This window comes from Oncorhynchus tshawytscha, linkage group LG14 (genome assembly GCF_018296145.1).
Source record: "Oncorhynchus tshawytscha isolate Ot180627B linkage group LG14, Otsh_v2.0, whole genome shotgun sequence".
NCBI classification, from domain to species: domain Eukaryota; kingdom Metazoa; phylum Chordata; class Actinopteri; order Salmoniformes; family Salmonidae; genus Oncorhynchus; species Oncorhynchus tshawytscha.
This window is the reverse complement of record NC_056442.1, coordinates 26,085,918-26,106,115: the sequence shown is the minus strand read 5'-3', so window position 1 is coordinate 26,106,115 and position 20,198 is coordinate 26,085,918. Positions and strand designations below refer to the sequence as shown.

The 20,198-nt window shown below is 41.8% G+C and overlaps 2 protein-coding genes across 3 annotated transcripts; both read right to left on the bottom strand.

Moving 5' to 3' along the window:
• Nucleotides 1–230: 230 nt before the first annotated feature.
• Nucleotides 231–13,979, bottom strand: LOC112267379 (myb-like protein X). Of its 2 annotated transcripts, none has more exons than XM_042297228.1 (6): nucleotides 13,623–13,979; nucleotides 3,457–3,497; nucleotides 3,153–3,228; nucleotides 2,735–2,794; nucleotides 1,418–2,439; nucleotides 231–1,268 (listed from the first exon to the last, which is right to left on the bottom strand). In XM_042297228.1, exons 1-6 carry the CDS (start codon nucleotides 13,969–13,971, stop codon nucleotides 1,197–1,199), a joined length of 1,620 nt encoding a protein of 539 aa, XP_042153162.1. In that variant the 5' UTR covers nucleotides 13,972–13,979; the 3' UTR covers nucleotides 231–1,196. The 2 variants fall into 2 exon arrangements, with proteins under 2 accessions (XP_042153162.1, XP_024301427.2); XM_024445659.2 differs by having other exon boundaries at nucleotides 2,720–2,794; nucleotides 13,623–13,977.
• An 802-nt stretch (nucleotides 13,980–14,781) lies between these two features.
• Nucleotides 14,782–20,115, bottom strand: sars2 (seryl-tRNA synthetase 2, mitochondrial). The gene is made up of 16 exons (XM_024444744.2): nucleotides 19,836–20,115; nucleotides 19,477–19,572; nucleotides 19,329–19,358; nucleotides 19,083–19,223; nucleotides 18,838–18,892; nucleotides 18,670–18,733; nucleotides 17,351–17,456; nucleotides 16,992–17,039; nucleotides 16,661–16,769; nucleotides 16,466–16,511; nucleotides 16,261–16,348; nucleotides 16,031–16,143; nucleotides 15,709–15,802; nucleotides 15,461–15,553; nucleotides 15,246–15,311; nucleotides 14,782–15,126 (listed from the first exon to the last, which is right to left on the bottom strand). The coding sequence occupies exons 1-16, from the start codon at nucleotides 20,103–20,105 to the stop codon at nucleotides 14,986–14,988; spliced, it is 1,560 nt and encodes a 519-aa protein (XP_024300512.1). The 5' UTR covers nucleotides 20,106–20,115; the 3' UTR covers nucleotides 14,782–14,985.
• Nucleotides 20,116–20,198: the final 83 nt, after the last annotated feature.

Genomic DNA, 20,198 nt, shown 5'->3' with positions numbered 1-20,198 from the left:
AAGCCAATCCAACTTGTGGGAGGTGCTTCAGGAAGCATGGGGTGACATCTCTTCAGATTACCTCAACAAATTGACAATTAGAATGCCAAAGGTCTGCAAGGCTGTATTTGCTGCAAATGGAGGATTCTTTGACGAAAGCAAAGTTTGAAGGATACAATTATTATTTAAATGAAAAATCATTATTTATAACATTGTCAACATCTTGACTATATTTACTATTAATTTTGCAACTCATTTCATGTATGTTTTCATGGAAAACAAGGACATTTCTAAGTGACCCAGAACTTTTGAACGGTAGTGTACATCAATACTAAAGAGGTTTCCGTGGTCACACACCTCTTTCTGAGGGAAGATCTCAGTTGAATACTCCTCATGTCCTCATCTCCTTCTCAAACACCATTGGAGGAGAAAGCCAGATGTCCCGCCCCTCTGGTCTTCTCTTACAATGAGTTTTGAAAAGGAGGAGAGAGGACGCAAGGATTTTGCAATTAAGATTCTCCTGGAGTGGCACCCCAGTTCTTCATTAACAGTCTGCTATTAACAGTGCATTAGCCAGATAGCACAATCCTCACATTTTGTTGACATGCACATGGAAATCAATCATAGGAATCAAAATGTCAATATTACAAATACCAGTGATACATTGCTTACATTAAAAGCCACAATGACCTTAACAAATCCCACACACTGATTTTTAATTATTGCACAAAATATATACACGAGACATATCGTAAAGGAGACCTCTTTCCCACATATTATGAGATGTAGACTAACTATAGCTTTGCAAGGTTGTACATTTTGCCTACTAAACCATCTTTGATAATGGCAGCACACAGAAAGACTGACATCTAAAGAACTTGTAATCTCTGAATGCAATATGAGAGTTAAGGGATGGGGAGAAGTGTACCTGTATGCTTGTTCTAAAATGCAACTACTTACAGAAGTACATCCCATCAAAAGCATTATGATTATACCATGTTACTAAGTAAGTTAGTTGTGTGTGTTTCTGTGTGTGATAGCATGAGAGAGAGAGCTGCATTGTGTCATTATCTGTCTGTTTTGTGTTGTTTGTCTTTCAGTGTGTGTGTGTGTGTGTGTGTGTGTGTGTGTGTGTGTGTGTGTGTGTGTGTGTGTGTGTGTGTGTGTGTGTGTGTGTGTGTGTGTGTGTGTGTGTGTGTGTGTGTGTAATTTAGAACTTAACGACTCCTGTGAAGCTCCCGAAGCTCTGCAGCCACTTTTCGCAGCTCTGCCTCAATCTCCAGAAGCTCCTGTAGGCACACAGAACAGTTAAGACAGTGTGTTAGGAGCACACACACACACACGCAGACGCACACACAGAGACATAGTCAATTAACAATTACAATATCAACTTTACAAGCTCAGTTGTGCTAAATCCTGTTGACTCTCGCCCACTTACCGCTCCTTCATCCTCCTCAACATCCTCCTTTTTGTCCTCATCCTCCTCTTCCTCTTCCCAATCCTCAATGTTTTCATCATCATCTTCCTCATCTGCTTCTTCATCATCGTCGTCATCATCATCGTCCCTGTTCCTCTCCTTTTCAAACTGACGGGTCGACTCATCACTCGCTTTCTCCATCACTCTCTTCTGCTGAGGCTCCTTAACCTCCTCACTCTCTCTTTCTTTCACCTTCTCCAATTCCTTGTGAATCTCTCCCTCCTTCTGGCTCTCTTTGTCCACTTTCACCTCATCCCTGGCATTCCCTCTCTTCCTCTCCTCCTCTTCTCGCTCCTCCTCCTCTTGCACACGTTTCATCTTTTTGAGGAGCTCCTCCAGTTCCTCCTGTTTTTCCTCCCTCTCTTTCTCCTTCTCCACATTCTTCATGCTGTCCTGTTCCTCCAGCAGCTCCTTGAGCTCCCGCTCCACCTTCCCTTTCTCCACCAGCAGCTCCACCTCATTGTTCTTCCTCTCCTCGCTGCGTTTCCTCTCTTCCTTCTCAAGAATATCTAGCTGCTCTTTCTCTCCCTTTTTCTGCTCCTCCTCCTCATCCTTCTTCCTCTCCTCCTCAGCTTCTGACCCTCTCTGGAGCTCTTTCTCCTTCACAGACTCGTACCTTTTCTTCTTCAGCTCCTTGAGCAGCTCCTCAAGCTCCCTGTCCTCTTTTTCCTCCTCTCCTATCTTCCTTATCTCCTTTGCGAGGAGCTCCTCCAACTCTTTGGCGCTCTCTTCCTCATCCCCCCTTTTCTCCTCCAGTCTGGGCTCTTCCCTTATCTCCTCATTTGTTCTGTCCTTCATCTCCACCTTCTCCTCCTCCTCTACCCCATCTGCCTTCGTCTCTTTCTCTCTCAGCTCTTCTTTCTCAGTCTCCTTCTTGTCATTATTCTGCTCCTCCTTCCTCCCCTCTCTGTCCCTCTCTCCCTCAGCCTGGTTCTCCTCATATCGCTCGTTCTCCCTCCCATACTCTCTCTCTTTTTCCCTCTCTGTAAGAATAAAGTCAATTGAGGTAGATAGTTACTGTACAATTTAAAGCATATTACAACAAGTACAACAAAACATGTTTATAAAGATTTGATCTGGGTTTACATGTTATTTACATGTATAATTACCTGACTCTAAAACCAACATAGCATAGCAAAGCTATTGCAACAATTAGACTGATTCTCTTAATAAATCAGTATATTTTGATATTCCATATCGCTGTGTACCAATTTCTGATCCCAGTCCGTCCCTGGGTACTTCACTAGTAAAGTATTAGCTAACCGTAGTCAGACTGACCCTCCTGGGCTAGATCCTGCAGCTCTCTCAGGAGACCCTGGTGCCTGTTGACAGCATCATCTGCACAACACAACACAACACTGGTTGCTCAACACCGACCATGTCCATCTTATCAAAATAAACATAATCATACCTATCTGGCTGAGTGACAGGTGTTTCCATGAATATTTGTAATGGAAGATTGATTCAATTGATGAAATAATGAACAGTATTATAGTCAAACAGTATTATAGTCAAATGTAAAGGGTATTCCTCGCGTACAGTAAGTAATGATTCCATCATCATGATAAACTAAATCCAAATTTTGACGCATTACAATGTCATAGTGAATACAGGTGAAAAGTGCACTGTGTGACCTAGTGCATTTGTGCAGCTGAGAGAGGTTATGTCAGATAAGAGATAAGGTAGGCACTGTCACCTGTTCTCCGTTTGTCACAGCCAGAATGTGGCACACCGCTGTTACTCTTCAGAGAGTCCTGAATACAGTCAGCAACCTGAGGGCACACGCACACAAACACACCCACACACAAACACATGCACACACAAACACACCCACACACAAACACACCCACACACAAACACATGCACACAGAGGACAGCCGGACACAGTCAATTAGCTATTGCAGCATCAATATCAATATCAATTACCACAATATGTTAGCAGTGTTATAGTACACTCGTAAACAAAATCAGAGAGATAACACAAATGATTTGTCTCTGACCTTTCCAATCGGTAGAGAGGAGGATAGAGGAAGGCATCCCACTAGAGAGAGAGAGAGAGAGAGAGAGAGAGAGAGAGAGAGAGAGAGCGAGAAAGAGAGAGAAAGAAAGAAAGAAAGAGAGAGAAAGAGAGAGAGAGAGGGAGAGAGAAATGTAGTCTCCAAATAATTGCATATTTTGCCAACAATAACACACCAACTGATTAATGGTCTGCTGAATGTTAGTTTTTTTAAAATCTTGCTTTGTTTGCTCTTTTACATATTAAGTCTATCTATGATAAGATACCCAGGAAAGGGCTGACAATAGCCCATATTAAAATATGTAGCCTTAGAAATAAGGTTCATGAAATCAATAACTTGCTCACATCAGATAACATTCACATACTGTATAAGCGCATACAGCCATTTCTGAGACTCAATTAGATCATTATTTTGATGATACAGTAGTAGCAGTATGAAGATATAACATCTGTAGAAGAGGCGGGAATGCTTATAGGGGAGGTGTTGCTGTATATATTCAGAGCCATATCCTTGTAATGCTTCGAGAAGATCTCATATCAAGTGTTATTGAAGTGTTGTGGTTGTAGGTTCACCTGCCTATTCTAATGCCTATTCTTTTGGGGTTGTTGCTATAGGCCACCAAGTGCTATCAGTCAGTATCTAAAAATGTTGTATGAAATGCTTGATAGTGTATGTGATGTAAACAGAGAGATCTACTTTCTTGGGGACATGAATATTGTCTGGTTTTCATCAAGCTGTCCACTCAAGAGGAAGATTCTTACTGTAACCAGTGCCTGTAATCTGGATCAGGTTATTAATCAACCTGCCAGGGTGTTTACAAACACTACAGGAACAAGATCATCCACATGTATGGATCACATTTTTACTAATACAGTAGAACTTCGTTCTAAAGCTGTATGCGTACTCATTGGATGCAGGGATGACAATATAGTGGCTATATCCAGGAAAGACAAAGTTACAAAGAGCTGGGACTAAAATAGTGTATAAGAGATCATACAAAAGATTGTGCTATGACTCTTATGTGGATGATGTTACAAATATTTATTGGGCTGATGTGATTAATAAGGAGCATCCTGTACTTTATGAATTTATGAAATTGATTCTTCCAATTATTGATAAACGTGCACCTGTTAAGAAATTGAATGTTAGACCTGTTAAGGCTCCATGGTTTGATGAGGAATTGAAAAACTGTATGGTTGAAAGAGTTGGGGCAAAATGAGTGGCTAATAAGTCTGGCTTCACATCTGACTGGCTGATTTACTGCAAATTGAGAAACGATGTGACTAAACTCAACAAAAAAAAGAAGAAACTGTATTATGAAGCCAAGATAAATTATATGAAAAAACAGATTCCTTATTCATCACAAAACCATCTGACGTTGCCAAATATTTAAATGATTATTTCATTGGCAAAGTGGGCAAATTTAGGCAAGAAATGCCAACAACGAACAGTGAGCCATCGTATTTATGCAGAACAAAACGAATAATGAAAGAAAAGCATTGTAAGTTTGAAAGTTAGTGTGGGAGAGGTGGAACAATAATTGTTGTCATTCAATAATGACAAACCTCCTGGCATTGACAATTTATACAGATGGAAAGCTACTGAGTACCTGACTCTATAGCAACTCCTATCCGTCATATCTTTAATCTGAGCCTAGAGGAAAGTGTTTGTCCTCAGGCCTGGAGGGAAGCAGTAGTCAGCAGTAGAGTATGATATGTTACGTTTGGTATGTTTACATAAGACAGATGGTTACTTAAGTAGGGTGGCTGGTTGCGAGTTCAAATCTCATCATGGACAACTTTAGCATTTTAGCTAATTAGCAACTTTCTATTACTTTTTAGCTACTTTGCAACTACTTAGCATGTTAGCTAACCCTTCCACCAAACGATAACCCTAACCTTAACCCTTACAGCTAACCCTTCCCCTAACCCTAACCTTAACCCTTTAACTTAACTCCTAAACGTATCCCTAACCGCTAGCCAAGCTAACATTAGCCACCTAGCCACCTAGCTAGAATTCGTAACATATCATACATTGAGCAAATTTGTAACATAATGTACATTTTGCAAATTCGTAACCTATTGTACATTTTGCAAATTCGTAACAGGACTCGCTTCCATTCAGCCACAAGAGCATTAGTGAGGTCGGGCACTGATGTTGGCCGATTTGGCCTGGCTCTCAGTTTGCGTTCCAATTGATCCCAAAGGTGTTTGATGGTGTTGAGGTCAGGGCTCTGTGCACGGGGCATTGTCACGCTGAAACAGGTGAGGGCCTTCCCCAAACTGTTACCACAAAGTTGGAAGTACAGAATTGTCTAGAATGTCATTGAATGCTGTAGCATTAACATTTACTTTCACTGGAACCAATGGGTCTAGCTCGAACCATGAAAAACAGCTCCAGACCATTATTCCTCCTCCAACAAACTTTACAGTTGGCACTGTGCATTGGGGCAGGTAGCGTTCTCCTGCCATCCTCCAAACTCAGATTAGTCTGTCAGACTGCCAGATGGTGAAGTGTGATTCATCACTCCAGAGAATCCGTTTCCACTGCTCCAGAGTCAAATGATGGGGAGCTTTACATCACTCCAGCCGACACTTGGCATTGCGCATGGTGATCTTAGGCTTGTATGCGGCTGCTCGACTATGGAAACTGATTTGATGTAGTTCTTGTGCTGTCATTGCTTCCAGAGGTAGTTTGGAACTCGTTAGTGAGTGTTGCAACCAAGGACAGATGATTTTTACACACTATGCGCTTCAGCACTAGGCGGTCCCCTTCTATGAGCTTCTGTGGCCTACCACTTCGCGGCTGAGCTGTAGTGGTTCCTAGACGTTTCCAATTCACAATCACAGCACTTACAGTTGACCGGGGAAGCTATAGCAGGGTAGAAATTTTACAAACTGACTTGTTGGAAATGTGCCATCCTATGACAGATACACATTGAAAGTCACTGAGCTCTTTAGTAAGGTCATTCTGCTGCCAATGTTTGTCCATGGAGATTGCATAGCTGTGTGCTCAATTTTATACACCTGTCAGCAACAGCTGTGGTTGAAATAGTTGAATCCACTCATTTGAAGGGGTGTCCACATACTTTTGTATATATAGTCTATTATTGACTATAACCAGTTGTTGAAAAAATGTATGTGTTATGGCTTTTCCACCACCATATCATGGATTCATGGCTATCTATCTAATAGAATTCAGAGTGTTTTCTTTAATGGAAGCTTCTCTAATGTCAAACATGTAAAGTGTGGTGTACCGCAGGGCAGCTCTCTAGGCCCTCTACTCTTTTTTATTTTTACCAATGACCTGTCGGTGGCATTAAACAAAGCATGTGTGTCCATGTAGGCTGATGATTTGACCATATACGCATCAGCAACCACAGCTAATGAAGTCACTTAAACCCTTAACAAAGACTTGCAGTCAATTTTGGAATGGGTGGCCAGTAGGAGTGAAAGTAAGGCAGTACAACAGCCCAGTAAAATAAATTGTGAGGGTACGCCTACCAGTAAAACATGAGCCTATCACAATTAACAAAACATGCCCAAAAAACTATAGGTTATTACACCATTATTTAACATTACTGCATATCAGCCGCATGACAAATTAGCGGATTGACTGGAAACCGGGTGGTATACCTTCAAATTGTGCTGTGGTTTGTGGAGAACAGTAGGTTTTGTCAAGGCGTAGATGAGTGGCTGAGACCGAGGTGCGCGTGGACAACAGTGGATGCATCAATTCAGGCTACAAGTGTAGGCCTAATGACAATCACAGAATTTCATTACACTCCACGTAGGTGTTTTGTAACAGCTGTCTCTTTCCATTCATCAAATTGCGTTGCACGGTGCACTGTTGGGGTTTGGATGCTGAAATTATTTTGTGAGTGAACGCACGGGTAGCCTACCGGAGCGCCTTTGTTGAGTGATTGTTTGACAATCAGATGAAAACATCATGACTAGTTGTGTTAATGCCATGTTTTTTATTTTATTTTATTTCACCTTTATTTAACCAGGTAGGCAAGTTGAGAACAAGTTCTCATTTACAATTGCAACCTGGCCAAGATAAAGCAAAGCAGTTCGACACATACAACGACACAGAGTTACACATGGAGTAAAATAAACATACAGTCAATAATACAGTATAAACAAGTCTATATACGATGTGAGCAAATGAGGTGAGATAAGGGAGGTAAAGGCAAAAAAGGCCATGGTGGCAAAGTAAATACAATATAGCAAGTAAAACACTGGAATGGTAGATTTGCAGTGGAAGAATGTGCAAAGTAGAAATAAAAATAATGGGGTGCAAAGGAGCAAAATAAATAAATAAATAAAATAAATACAGTAGGGAAAGAGGTAGTTGTTTGGGCTAAATTATAGGTGGGCTATGTACAGGTGCAGTAATCTGTGAGCTGCTCTGACAGTTGGTGCTTAAAGCTAGTGTGGGAAACAAGTGATTCCAGTTTCAGAGATTTTTGTAGTTCGTTCCAGTCATTGGCAGCAGAGAACTGGAAGGAGAGGCGGCCAAAGAAAGAATTGGTTTTGGGGGTGACCAGAGAGATATACCTGCTGGAGCGCGTGCTACAGGTGGGTGATGCTATGGTGACCAGCGAGCTGAGATAAGGGGGGACTTTACCTAGCAGGGTCTTGTAGATGACATGGAGCCAGTGGGTTTGGCGACGAGTATGAAGCGAGTGCCAGCCAACGAGAGCGTATAGGTCGCAATGGTGGGTAGTATATGAGGCTTTGGTAACTAAACGGATTGCACTGTGATAGACTGCATCCAATTTGTTGAGTAGGGTATTGGAGGCTATTTTGTAAATGACATCGCCGAAGTTGAGGATTGGTAGGATGGTCAGTTTTACAAGGGTATGTTTGGCAGCATGAGTGAAGGATGCTTTTTGCGAAATAGGAAGCCAATTCTATATTTAACTTTGGTTTGGAGATGTTTGATGTGGGTCTGGAAGGAGAGTTTACAGTCTAACCAGACACCTAGGTATTTGTAGTTGTCCACGTATTCTAAGTCAGAGCCGTCCAGAGTAGTGATGTTGGACAGGCGGACAGGTGCAGGCAGCGATCGGTTGAAGAGCATGCATTTAGTTTTACTTGTATTTAAGAGCAATTGGAGGCCACGGAAGGAGAGTTGTATGGCATTGAAGCTTGCCTGGAGGGTTGTTAACACAGTGTCCAAAGAAGGGCCAGAAGTATACAGAATGGTGTCGTTGCGTAGAGGTGGATCAGAGACTCACCTGCAGCAAGAGAGACATCATTGATGTATACAGAGAAGAGAGTCGGTCCAAGAATTGAACCCTGTGGCACCCCCATAGAGACTGCCAGAGGTCCGGACAGCAGACCCTCCGATTTGACACACTGACCTCTATCAGAGAAGTAGTTGGTGAACCAGGCGAGGCAATCATTTGAGAAACCAAGGCTGTCGAGTCTGCCAATGAGGATGTGGTGATTGACAGAGTCGAAAGCCTTGGCCAGATCAATGAATACGGCTGCACAGTAATGTTTCTTATCGATGGCGGTTAAGATATCGTTTAGGACATTAAAAGGCATAGGGGGCGTGTTCATAAGGCTGGTGGAACTAAGCTTTCCCTAAAGTAAATTGAATTAAATTGCCAAAATGATGTATCCTAATTAGTTTACTCCTGTCTATACAGTTATTTTAAGAAATTATCATTCCAAATAGGCCACTACACCAGAAAGCATGATTTGGCCACAGAAGATCATTTGCTTCTTTAAAAAGAAAGCTGTGGATTGTTTTTAATTGCATAGCCTACAGTCTGAAAGATTTGGGCAGCGCGCCCTGCAAATACCAAATAGATGATTGTTGAGTTGCGACTGTCAGTGAAAAGCAGAGACCCAGCCAGGCACATCGCAATATTTAAAAATGCAATTGCGGAAAAACTGTTTGGAAACCAAATGGCTATTGCTGTAAAGAGATGACAATGAAAAGCCTCCAATCTGTCTTGTAGTTATCAAAATGATTAATTGAGCGAACAGTAGCCTATCATATTGGAACCCGTGGAGAACATCGGCCATATCCCTGGTGAGTGTGCATATTCACTGTCTTTATCATTGGGTCAGTGCCACTTTTGTTTGTTTTTGGACAGTAATTTCTTCCTCCAGGTTAGATGGACGTCATATTGTATTTGTGTCTCCCCTTTTCGTAGGCCGATTATATGGATCAGACAACATCGTTTTTATTGATCTGTTTGACAGTGTCAGCAGAGAAGGCCACCCTGTAATTTTTGGAGCAAAAACCAAAATGTGTGTCCGGACTTCGGTGTCCCGTACCTGTAAGAAATGAAATCCACTTTCAACCCTGGTGGCCAGTAATAAACTGGTCCTGAACATCTCTAAATCTAAAAGCATTGTATTTGATACAAATCAATCCCTAGGCTATAGATCTCAGCTGAATCGAGTAATGAATGGTGTGGCTGTTGAACAAGTTGAGGAGACTAAATTATTTGGTGTTACCTTAGATTGTAAACTATCATAGTCAAAACATATAGATTCAAAGGTTGTAAAGATGAGGAGAGGTTTGTCCGTAATAAAGAAATGCTGTGCGTTTTTGACATCACACTCCACAAAGCAAGTCCTGCAGGCTCTAGTTTTATCTTATCTTGATTGTTGTTATATGGTCAAGTGCTGTAAAGGAAGACCTAGTTAGGCTGCAGCTGGTCCAGAACAGAGCAGCACATCTTGCTCTTCATTGTAATGAGAGGGCTAATATTAATACTATGCTGCCAGTCTCTCTTGGATAAGAGATGAGGAAAGACTGACTGCATCACTTCTTGTTTTATAAGAAACATTCATGTGTTGGAAATACCAAATTGTTTGAATAGTGAACTTCCACACAGCGCTGAAACACACTTACCCCACCAGACATGCCACCAGGGGTCTTTTCACAGTCCCCAGGTCCAGAACAAATTCAAGGAAATGTACAGTATTATACAGAGTGCATGGAACGCCCTTCCATCTCATATAGAGCAAGAGAACAGAAAACCTGGTTTCAAAAAACAAATAAAGCAACACCTCACAGCACAACTCCTCTCCTCATGTGACTTACTTGTTGTGTGTATGTACTGACATGTATGTGTAACTGATAGACACACACACACACACTACATGTTCATGTTTTTAAATGTATAGTTGAAGTCGGAAGTTTACATACACTTTGGTTGGAGTCATTAAAACTCGTTTTTCAACCACTCCACAAATTATAGTTTTGGAAAGTTGATTAGGACATCTACTTTGTGCATGACACAAGTAATTTTTCCAACAATTGTTTACAGACAGATTATTTCACTTATAATTCACTGTATCACAATTCCAGTGGGTCAGACGTTTACATACACTAAGTTGACTGTGCCTTTAAACAGCTTAGAAAATTCCAGAAAATGATGTTATGGCTTTAGAAGCTTCTGATAGGCTAATTGACATCGTTTGTGTCAATTGGAGGTGTACCTGTGGATATATTTTTCAAGGCCTACCTTCAAACTCAGTGCTTCTTTGCTTGACGTCATGGAAAATCAAAAGAAATCAGCCAAGACCTCAGAAAGAAATTTGTAGAGCTCCACAAGTCTGGTTCATCCTTGGGAGCAATTTCCAAACGCCTGAAGGTACCATGTTCATCTGTACAAACAATAGTACGCAAGTATAAACACCATGGGACCACGCAGCCGTCATACCGCTCGAGTTCTGTCTCCTAGAGATGAACGTACTTTGTTGCGGAAAATACAAATCAATCCCAGAACAACACCAAAGGACCTTGTGAAGATGCTGGAGGAAACAGGTACAAAAGTATATATATCCACAGTAAAATGAGTCCTATATCGACATAACCTGAAAGGCCGCTCAGCAAGGAAGAAGCCACTGCTCCAAAACCACCATAAAAAAGCCAGACTACGGTTTGCTTGGTGTACATGGTGTTTGCATTCTGTACATGAGGACAAAAATGTTACTTTTTGGAGAAATGTCCTCTGGTCTGATTAAACAAAAATAGAACTGTTTGGCCATAATGATCATTGTTATGTTTGGAGGAAAAAGGGTGGAGGCTTGCAAGCCGAAGGACACCATCCCAACTGTGAAGCACGGGGGTGGCAGCATCATGTTATGGGGGTGCTTTGCTGCAGGAGGGACTGGTGCACTTCACAAAATAGATGGCATCATGAGGTGGGATAATTATGTGGATATATTGAAGCAACATCTCAAGATATCAGTCAGGAAGTTAAAGCTTGGTCGCAAATGGGTCTTCCAAATGGACAATGACCCCAAGCATACTACCAAAGTTGTGGTAAAATGGCTCAAAGACAACAAAGTCACAAAGCCCTGACCTCAATCCTATAGAAAAGTTGTGGGCAAAGCTGAAAAAGTGTTTGCAAGCAAAGAGGCCTACAAACCTGACTCAGTTGCACCAGCTGTCAGGAGGAATGGGACAAAATTCACCCAACTTAGTGTGGGAAGGTTGTGGAAGACTACCCAAAACATTTGACCCAAATTAAACAATTTAAAGGCAATGCTACCAAATACAAATTGAGTGTATGTACCCCCTGGGAACTTCTGACCCCCTGGGAATGTGATGAAAGAAATAGAAGCTGAAGTAAATAATTCTCTATCTACTATTATTCTGACATTTCACATTCTTAAAATAAAGTGGTGATCCTAACTGACCTAAGACAGGGAATTTTTACTAAGATTAAATGTCAGGAATTGTGAAAAAGTTGAGTTTAAATGTATTTGGCTAAGGTGTATGTAAACTTCCGACTTCAACTGTATACATAGTGAGGTGATTGAACATTGCCAGGAAATAAAAAGAAAGTCATTGGATTGTTTGGCCTAAAAGTAGATGGATCTATTTTTAAGGCCACATGCCAAGCAGCTAACAGGACAGAAAAGGACCTTGTAATCCTCCCCCAAGGAGGAAGTGGAAATCTCCATGTTATTAGCTCACAGCTTCACAGGGAGTCCAATGAATTGTACACAAGCGCTAAACGACTGAGTCACTGGACCCCTGACATATCTTATTAAAGCCACTGCCTTCTTCTATGTGTCAATCAAGCTAGTCCAGTGGTGCATGAATCAATTGGTCATTGATAATGGAGGTCAATGGTAACGGGGCTGTTAGTTGTGTGGGAGAGAGAGAGTGTTTCTTCCTAAACTGGGACACAGATCCTTTAAAGCTGCAATCCCATGTTGATTGGCTTGGCAGGCCTCCAGTCACCCTCTGTATACACAAGGCAATTGGCAAGGAGATTTGGGTCTGTATGTTCACACACACATAGGTGACTTTAACACCTCTACACAGTGCGCACTATGCACAGAGCATTAGCCTTAAGCTCAGTTGTATTTTCATATAACACTGTTATATAATACATGTACAGCCTACCCTCCCGTTCTCACAACATTACATCCATACATCTTTACTCCCAAAACACTCCCTGACACTGATACAAAACTGCTCACATCAAACCATGGTCATCGGGTCAATATTTGGCTGTTCAAACAGGACATGGTTGTAAAAGATTTAGGTTTAACAGTTACATGAGTGCACGTGCACTGTTTTCGTCACCTGTCGTGCGCGACAACATAATTCACATTTAGGTTGATATAGAAATACACTTGATTTATTATGTCATTTTTACATAAGAGTATTTCCAATACACACACATGCGATAACAATCAATATGTAGGCAATCCCAGGGAAAACCTAACTCGCTTTCTGGATAGATTTAGCGTGACTGACCGACCGGATAAGGTGCGCTCTAAACAAATTATGTAATAAGTCGATCTTGATCGATCCTAAATCTTAAAAGCGAAGATATATCCTACCAATTTACCTTTTTGTACTTTAGTCATTTTGGTTGAATTGCCGCATAATCCATTCTCCCCTCCGTTTTATTTATAGGCTATATTATAAAAATATAAACATGCTCTAAATAGCATAAACATTTCACTTAACTGCAATCAATAGCCTACAATCACACGTTTTAGCTAATGTCCCAAGCAAAGCTATAACCAAAATGCCTATAGGCTGTTAGAACAGGCAGGCTATGGACTCGGTTAACATACGCGTTATCTAACACTGGATGCGCTCATACACGGATTGATCAGTAGCCTCACAAATGAATCCCTGATTTTCCTTACCTCCACTGAAGGTCCAAAGCAACGCCGTGAAAATAAGAACTCCCATAGGATCTGAATATAAAGGCCTTAAAGAAAAGGAAATAACCTTGAAATAATAATGCGGCGACCTCATTTTCAAGTCGAGCGAGGACCCGCTGAGGAGGAGCTGAGAGGCGCGTGTGCTTGGCTCAAAGGGACAGGTGATACAGGACAGGTCGGGAGGATGATGCCCCGTCAAGGCGTAACAACTAACGCGGTGATAACGAGAGGATTGCTCGCACCAAGCTGTTGACCACATCTGACCGGAGGTATCGCCAATTCTCTGGTGTCCAATCTCATGGCTCAGCAGCAGATTTGTATTACAACACATAACCTGCCATGCTGAAGGCATGTAGGCTTTACGTGAAGAGGGGGACGGGAGACACATTTGTTTTATTTTAACAAGGAGTGTACATTTCAATTATGTGTTGACAGCCATGGTATATCAGACCATATACCAAGGGTATGACAAAACATTTGTTTTTACTGCTCTAATTAAGTTGGTAACCAGTTTATAATAGCAATAAGGCACCTTGGGGATTTGTGATATATGGCCAATATACCACGGCTAAGGGCTGTATCCAGGCACTCTGCTTTGCATCATGCATCCCGGGCCTTATTACTTAATTATAGTAGTGTCTAGCACAATTAATTACCCATTTAGAGTTGACATGTAATGTCCATGTAATGCCCAGCCTAATGGGCACAGCATTTTGTCCACTTGTTTTCTGACTATTGGAAGGAGCACATTATACCTCTGGGCTTCATTAACAATTATATTCTAATCTATTTCCCAGAATTAAGGATAGGAACACAGTCATTACAGCACTATTTGGTGTCTCTTCACTCAGTAATTCCAGTGTGCTAGTACTTCCAGGCAGTGGACATGAAGGACCCTGTGTTCCCTCTCCTGAATGATAAGCCTCTGACACAGCAAGCACTACACCTATGTGGGACATAAACAGGGGTCCAATGAATAAAACCACCAGATCTGAAATACTTATTTGCCATAATGTTGTTTTTGAGTATATTTACATATAAAAGCATTTAGATTTGTTAGAGCAGAACTGTGTTCTCTGAAAGTAGCCTACTGTGTGGTTGCAGATCCTGAATTGTTTTAATGATCAACATGAATTGTGAGAAAATTACATTTTTGTTTAATTTAATACCATTTCATTCTTTTGCAGACAGAAACAGGACAGTTTATGATAGTGTCATCGTGACACACATTCACAAACAGTATGGCATTAATATATTTACATGGCAGAGCAACACAGAATAAGTAAACGTGCAGATGGAAAAGGCTTCAGTTGTTCTCTTGATGTAAGTGTGTTGGTGCATGATGTCATCTGGGCTTTGGGACAGGGCGGGGCATGCGATTGGGCTGGTTTGGTCCGATGTATTTCAAAGGAATGTATTTGGGCTTTTCAATCACCTCCAACCCCAGGAAGGGCTGCAAGGCAGGAGGCACTAACACAGTCCCTTCCTGAAAATGGACATGTGAGTGAGATATAGAAAGTAGCATGTTATCAGAGACACTTATTTTCATGGTGGGTGAATGTATTCATCAATAGTATTGGGAATACAGTCAGTGTTCTCTCTTACCTTGGTCTGATGAGTCTCCAGTATAGCAATGATAGTACGGGGAATAGCACACGCTGTTGCATTCACCTATAGAGCAGAACACAAATAATTTGACATTTTCTAATAAAAAAATTAGAAAACACTTAGAAAATCTGTTCTTGTAGAATCTATTACATTTAGTGCATCAGAAATACTGAATCTCACAACATAAAGAATATCCCCCTTCCTGGTCTCACCGTATGAGCATAATGTAGGCTACCATCCTCTCCCTCATATAGGATATTGAGGCGTCTGCTTTGGTAGTCTGTACAGTTAGACCCGCTGGAGATCTAAGGCAAGCCAATGGAGAAACAAAAACATCAAGCCTGGATAACAAAACTGACCCCAATGCTCTGACAGAGCAATAATGGGAAATTATTTTCAAACAAAAACAATATTCATCCAGGATATGATTAACCAATCATAGTAGTGCCATCAATCCCACCTCGCCATAGCTGTCCCTCCCTGGCATCCAGGCCTCAATGTCGTACTTCCTGTGTGCTGGGCGACCTAGCTCCTGGGTGGGCATGTCCAGTACTCTACAGGTAGAGAGAACGCAGCGGTTACAGGAACACTCTTGCTAGGGGTTTAATGAGTTAAATCAATAGTGTGTGTGAGTAATTGCACAAATAATATACGTATATGTAAATATATGACTATGGTGTGTACAAATGGCAAAATACACTGTAGTGTATGACTCAAAGAACAAGCTACGCATCTATCCAGCCAGATTGAGTGTATGCAGAGAGTCAGAGAGGAGCACTGACCTATAGTGGAGCTCCAGGGAGGAGAAGATCTCCTTCTGCAGGGACAGGAACTCCTCCAGCATCTGAGAGCTCTCCTCCCCAGTCTCATCTGCAGTCACACCAAACATCTCCACCTGGACAGACACACGAACAGAGGATGAGAACACAAGGGTTCTTTAACACCATGCATCAAATATGGCGGACAATTGGTTCTTGGTTGATTCTAAAGATTTGCCGTTGTTTCCTGTTACCTTGTTGAAGTGATGTACTCTGTAAAGGCCCCAAGTCTCTCTGCCTGTGTCCGTCTCAGCCCTGTAACATGTGCTACTGCACACAGACCTACAATGGAAAAACCAGTCCATTCAGCTCTAATAAAAACACATAGGAGGTACATGTATATGTTACACTGGGTTGTCAGAAAACCAAACGTACAGTATTACAAATAAAGTGCCTCACCTGACAGGAAGGTCCTTCCAGTTAACAGCATGGTCCATAAAATAACCTAGAAGAGAAAAAGGACACTTTCTGGTTACAGCAACAACGACACACTAGTACATCACTACTAATCATTAAGGTTTTTCCATTCTCACCCACACAGATGACCGTACCCCACGACCTCCCCATCACAGCCTAACTCATACATGGCCTCACCTGCTATGCCCACCTCCCCTGTGCCAGCCAGGTTGAGGTCAGGGAAGCAGGCGGGGTCCAGAGAGTACACCTGAGACCTGTGGGCATGGGGCTGCATTCCACAACCCTCCTGTATGTATGAGAGAGGGAGACAGAGATGAAGTGAGAGAGTCTCCGGAGAAAGAAAGAGAGAACGTGTCAGTTTGGAGAAATGTTACTTGTGAAAACTGGCTCACTACTAGGTACACACATCGCACCTTCATCTCGGAATGCTTTACTCTCTTTTTCCAGTTTGAATATTGTTATGCATTCATGTCTGCAGTGTAAATGAAGGATAGAGTCAGATACTCACAAATACAGCCCCCTTCAGCATGTCTGGCACAACCATAGGTATAAACCCCTGAGATGGAAAAAAACAGATTCGCTTTCAAAGTAGGGAGACATGCATTTATTCATCACTGCTACAGTTGTTATAATATATATAGTGCTATTTCTATTGTTTTTTTATTATCATTTTCATTATTTTATTTCACTTAGTCCTGCATGTTGGAGCTCGAAACCTAAGATTTTCATTGTACCCTGCAATCACACCTGCAACCTTGTACATGTGACTTTTAAACACTCAGAATCTGAAATGATATTCACACATTTTGCAGATATATCAATCTATTCTCCCTGATAACACAGTCAAACAAAGGGTATCTTACACACCCGCTGCTGCAGTGTTTCCAGGGCAAAGTTCTGTAGAGCAGACTGGAGTCTGGCCCCCACTCCCCTTAGATAGTATGACCTATGACCTGAGACATGGGCAAGACGCCTGCAGAGAGAAGATAGGAGTAAACCACATGATTTAAGCTTTATTTAACTAGGCAAGTCAGTTAAGAACAAATTCTTATTTATAATACACGGCCTACCGGGGAACAGTGGGTTAACTGCCTTGTTCAAGGGCAGAACAAAATATTTTCACATTGTCAGCTTGGGGATTCGATCCAGCAACCTTTACGGTTACTGGCTCAACGTTCTAACCACTAGGAATATTTCAGATGACTGAAGTTCATATTTAATTTAGACAATGTTATGCATATTTGGAGTTTCTGTACACATGATTTCCAGTCTTCTATTTGTTACACTGAAGGTGCAGGTTTATGGTCACTAAGCTTGAAGCAGAATGTTCTGAATGACTTGATATTGATTGATGACGCTAGACTGGAGATACAAGGACCGAGGACACTGATTATTATTGTACTCTGTCAAACAGTGCGATTCTGTAGCAGCTGACAAAGTCACTGCCTTTCGTTTTGACCTCCTAAAAGCCTCTCAGCTGTTCTGTAAACACCAGCCTATCTGCTGATTAGGATTTAAGGACCTTCTCAGTGCAGGCCAGTTAGACATTTCCTTTGCTTCTGTGCTGGAGGTGTCTCCCTGCTGCAACATGTAATAAACAGGATAGATTTTTTTATCGACTTTACCAACGACGGCTCTCCTTTATGTTCACCTGGAAATTACAGAGGGTGAGAGTTGGTAATTAAGTTTAAAAAATATATATAAAGATAAGACATTAATCTCAAGGGGAAATTAGAACAAAAGATTGTTCATCTGAAAATCTAGCAAAGACCCTGGCCATTTGCTGTAGCAAAAAAAAGATTCTAGACAAAGAAACAACTCATACAATATTAAGCACCCATTTACTAACGACAAGCCCTAGGCTACATATTGTTAACAACAATACCAGAGGATAACGCTGGTGAGCCCCTGTTTGGCTGCACTGTTGATGAGGTTCAGTTATGTGTTTTACCGGTAGGCCTTTGCCAAGAATACTGGGACTGGAGGATCAACTGATTAAAATTGAGAGAGATAGTATTGAGGAACAACGAGAGAGAGAAAGAAGAAATTTTGATATAAAGAGAAAAAAAGACAATAAACAGTGAGGAGAGAGAGTAAGCAGAGTGACATGAAGAGAGAGGTGTATGGAGAGAGAGACAGGAGGAAGAGAGAACAAAAGCCAGAGAGCAGACCAGTGTGTGTCTAACCTCTGTCTGATAAGACCAAGCTCCTCCCCGATCTCTAGGTGTCCCCTGGGTTTGAAGTCAAACTCTGATGAAAAAGGTCAGAGATAACTGCATATCAAATACTGCCCTACTTTGTACGTTGATGAGATCATGAGGACAGCATGTAATTGTATTGTTCCGCCTCCTCACCTGGCTTCTGTCCAACCAGCTCCACCACTCTCGCTTGGCTCTCATCTCCAATTGGCTGAAAGAGGGAGATGGGGGGGGTGAAAATTAAATTAGTTACAAACTATAGATTTTTTCAGATATGCAAAAAAATGTCTTCCAATAGTTGAAAGACTGTCTCTATGCATAGGTCTCTCCCAGAATGATTCTCTAACAACATACATTTGCCCCACACCTGTGTGTGTGTGTGTGTGTGTGTGTGTACTCACCACATCGGGGTGTGTGGTGTTGGGCAGCCTCAGGGCTCGGCCATAGTGCTCCTCCTCCAGCTCACTCTCTCTGGGGTAAAGCTGGCTCAGCCGATGACGGATCTCCCGACCCTCCTTTGTAGCCTCCTTGAACTCAGGAATCTGAACAAAATAAGGGGCTACTTACTTCAAAAGGGTATTATTTCTGTTCAGCCTTGATGTTAAGTGCAAATACCATAAGGCCACAGCAGGCAAGGCAGAACTTACATTAGCTAGGGATTTCTTGTCATTCTGATCCTGTGAAGAGAAGGGAAATGTTTATCACAATAATTCCACAAAATAATATCTCATCATAACATTAAAAAAAATGTTTTGAAGCACAGGTATTGGTATCATTGCCAACATATCAACTGACCACAAGAGCCCGAACTCTATGGCTGATCACTTTCTTCTGCTTCTCCAGATGTGAGATTTCCTTTCGCACTGCCTCAAGTTGCTGCCAAACATACACCTGCAGCACACACTTACATCAGAAACACCCCCCTAAAATAGGCATATAGAGATCAGGCAATGTGCTTGATACTAATGCAGTAGGCTACACCGCATGCATATACTTCAAGGCAAATGACACACAGCATATGAAAGCACAGAGGCAATCTCTCAAATACACATTAATGACTTGAGGGTCAAGAGAGCATGCAAATTGCATGGAACTAGGCTGCATCTACAGTATTCAACATGGTGTGGTGAGATGGGATATACAGAAAATCTTACGATCTCCCTGACATCTGCTCCCCGTAGGTCCCCTTTCCGAGTCTCCACATTGGCAATGACTTTGTCGGTCTCCTCGCACACAAGTCTCATGTCCAAGTCTGGCTTGTCACTGTAGCCCTCGCGGACATGTTCGTACAGACTACTTCGCACCTCATGTGTGGAGCGGCTGTGGGTAAACACTTTTGTCCCCTGCCTTTTAAAGTGTCTTGAAACAGGTTTTAAGACATTCAATGTGCCAAGCCGAACAACCATGCCAATGCAAGTCGCCATGTTTCAATGCGGAAGTAGGTTGGTACATAAGGCGGAACCAAATAAGACAACCAATTAATAAAATTTATTTTTATTTGTAACAAATGTAATGTA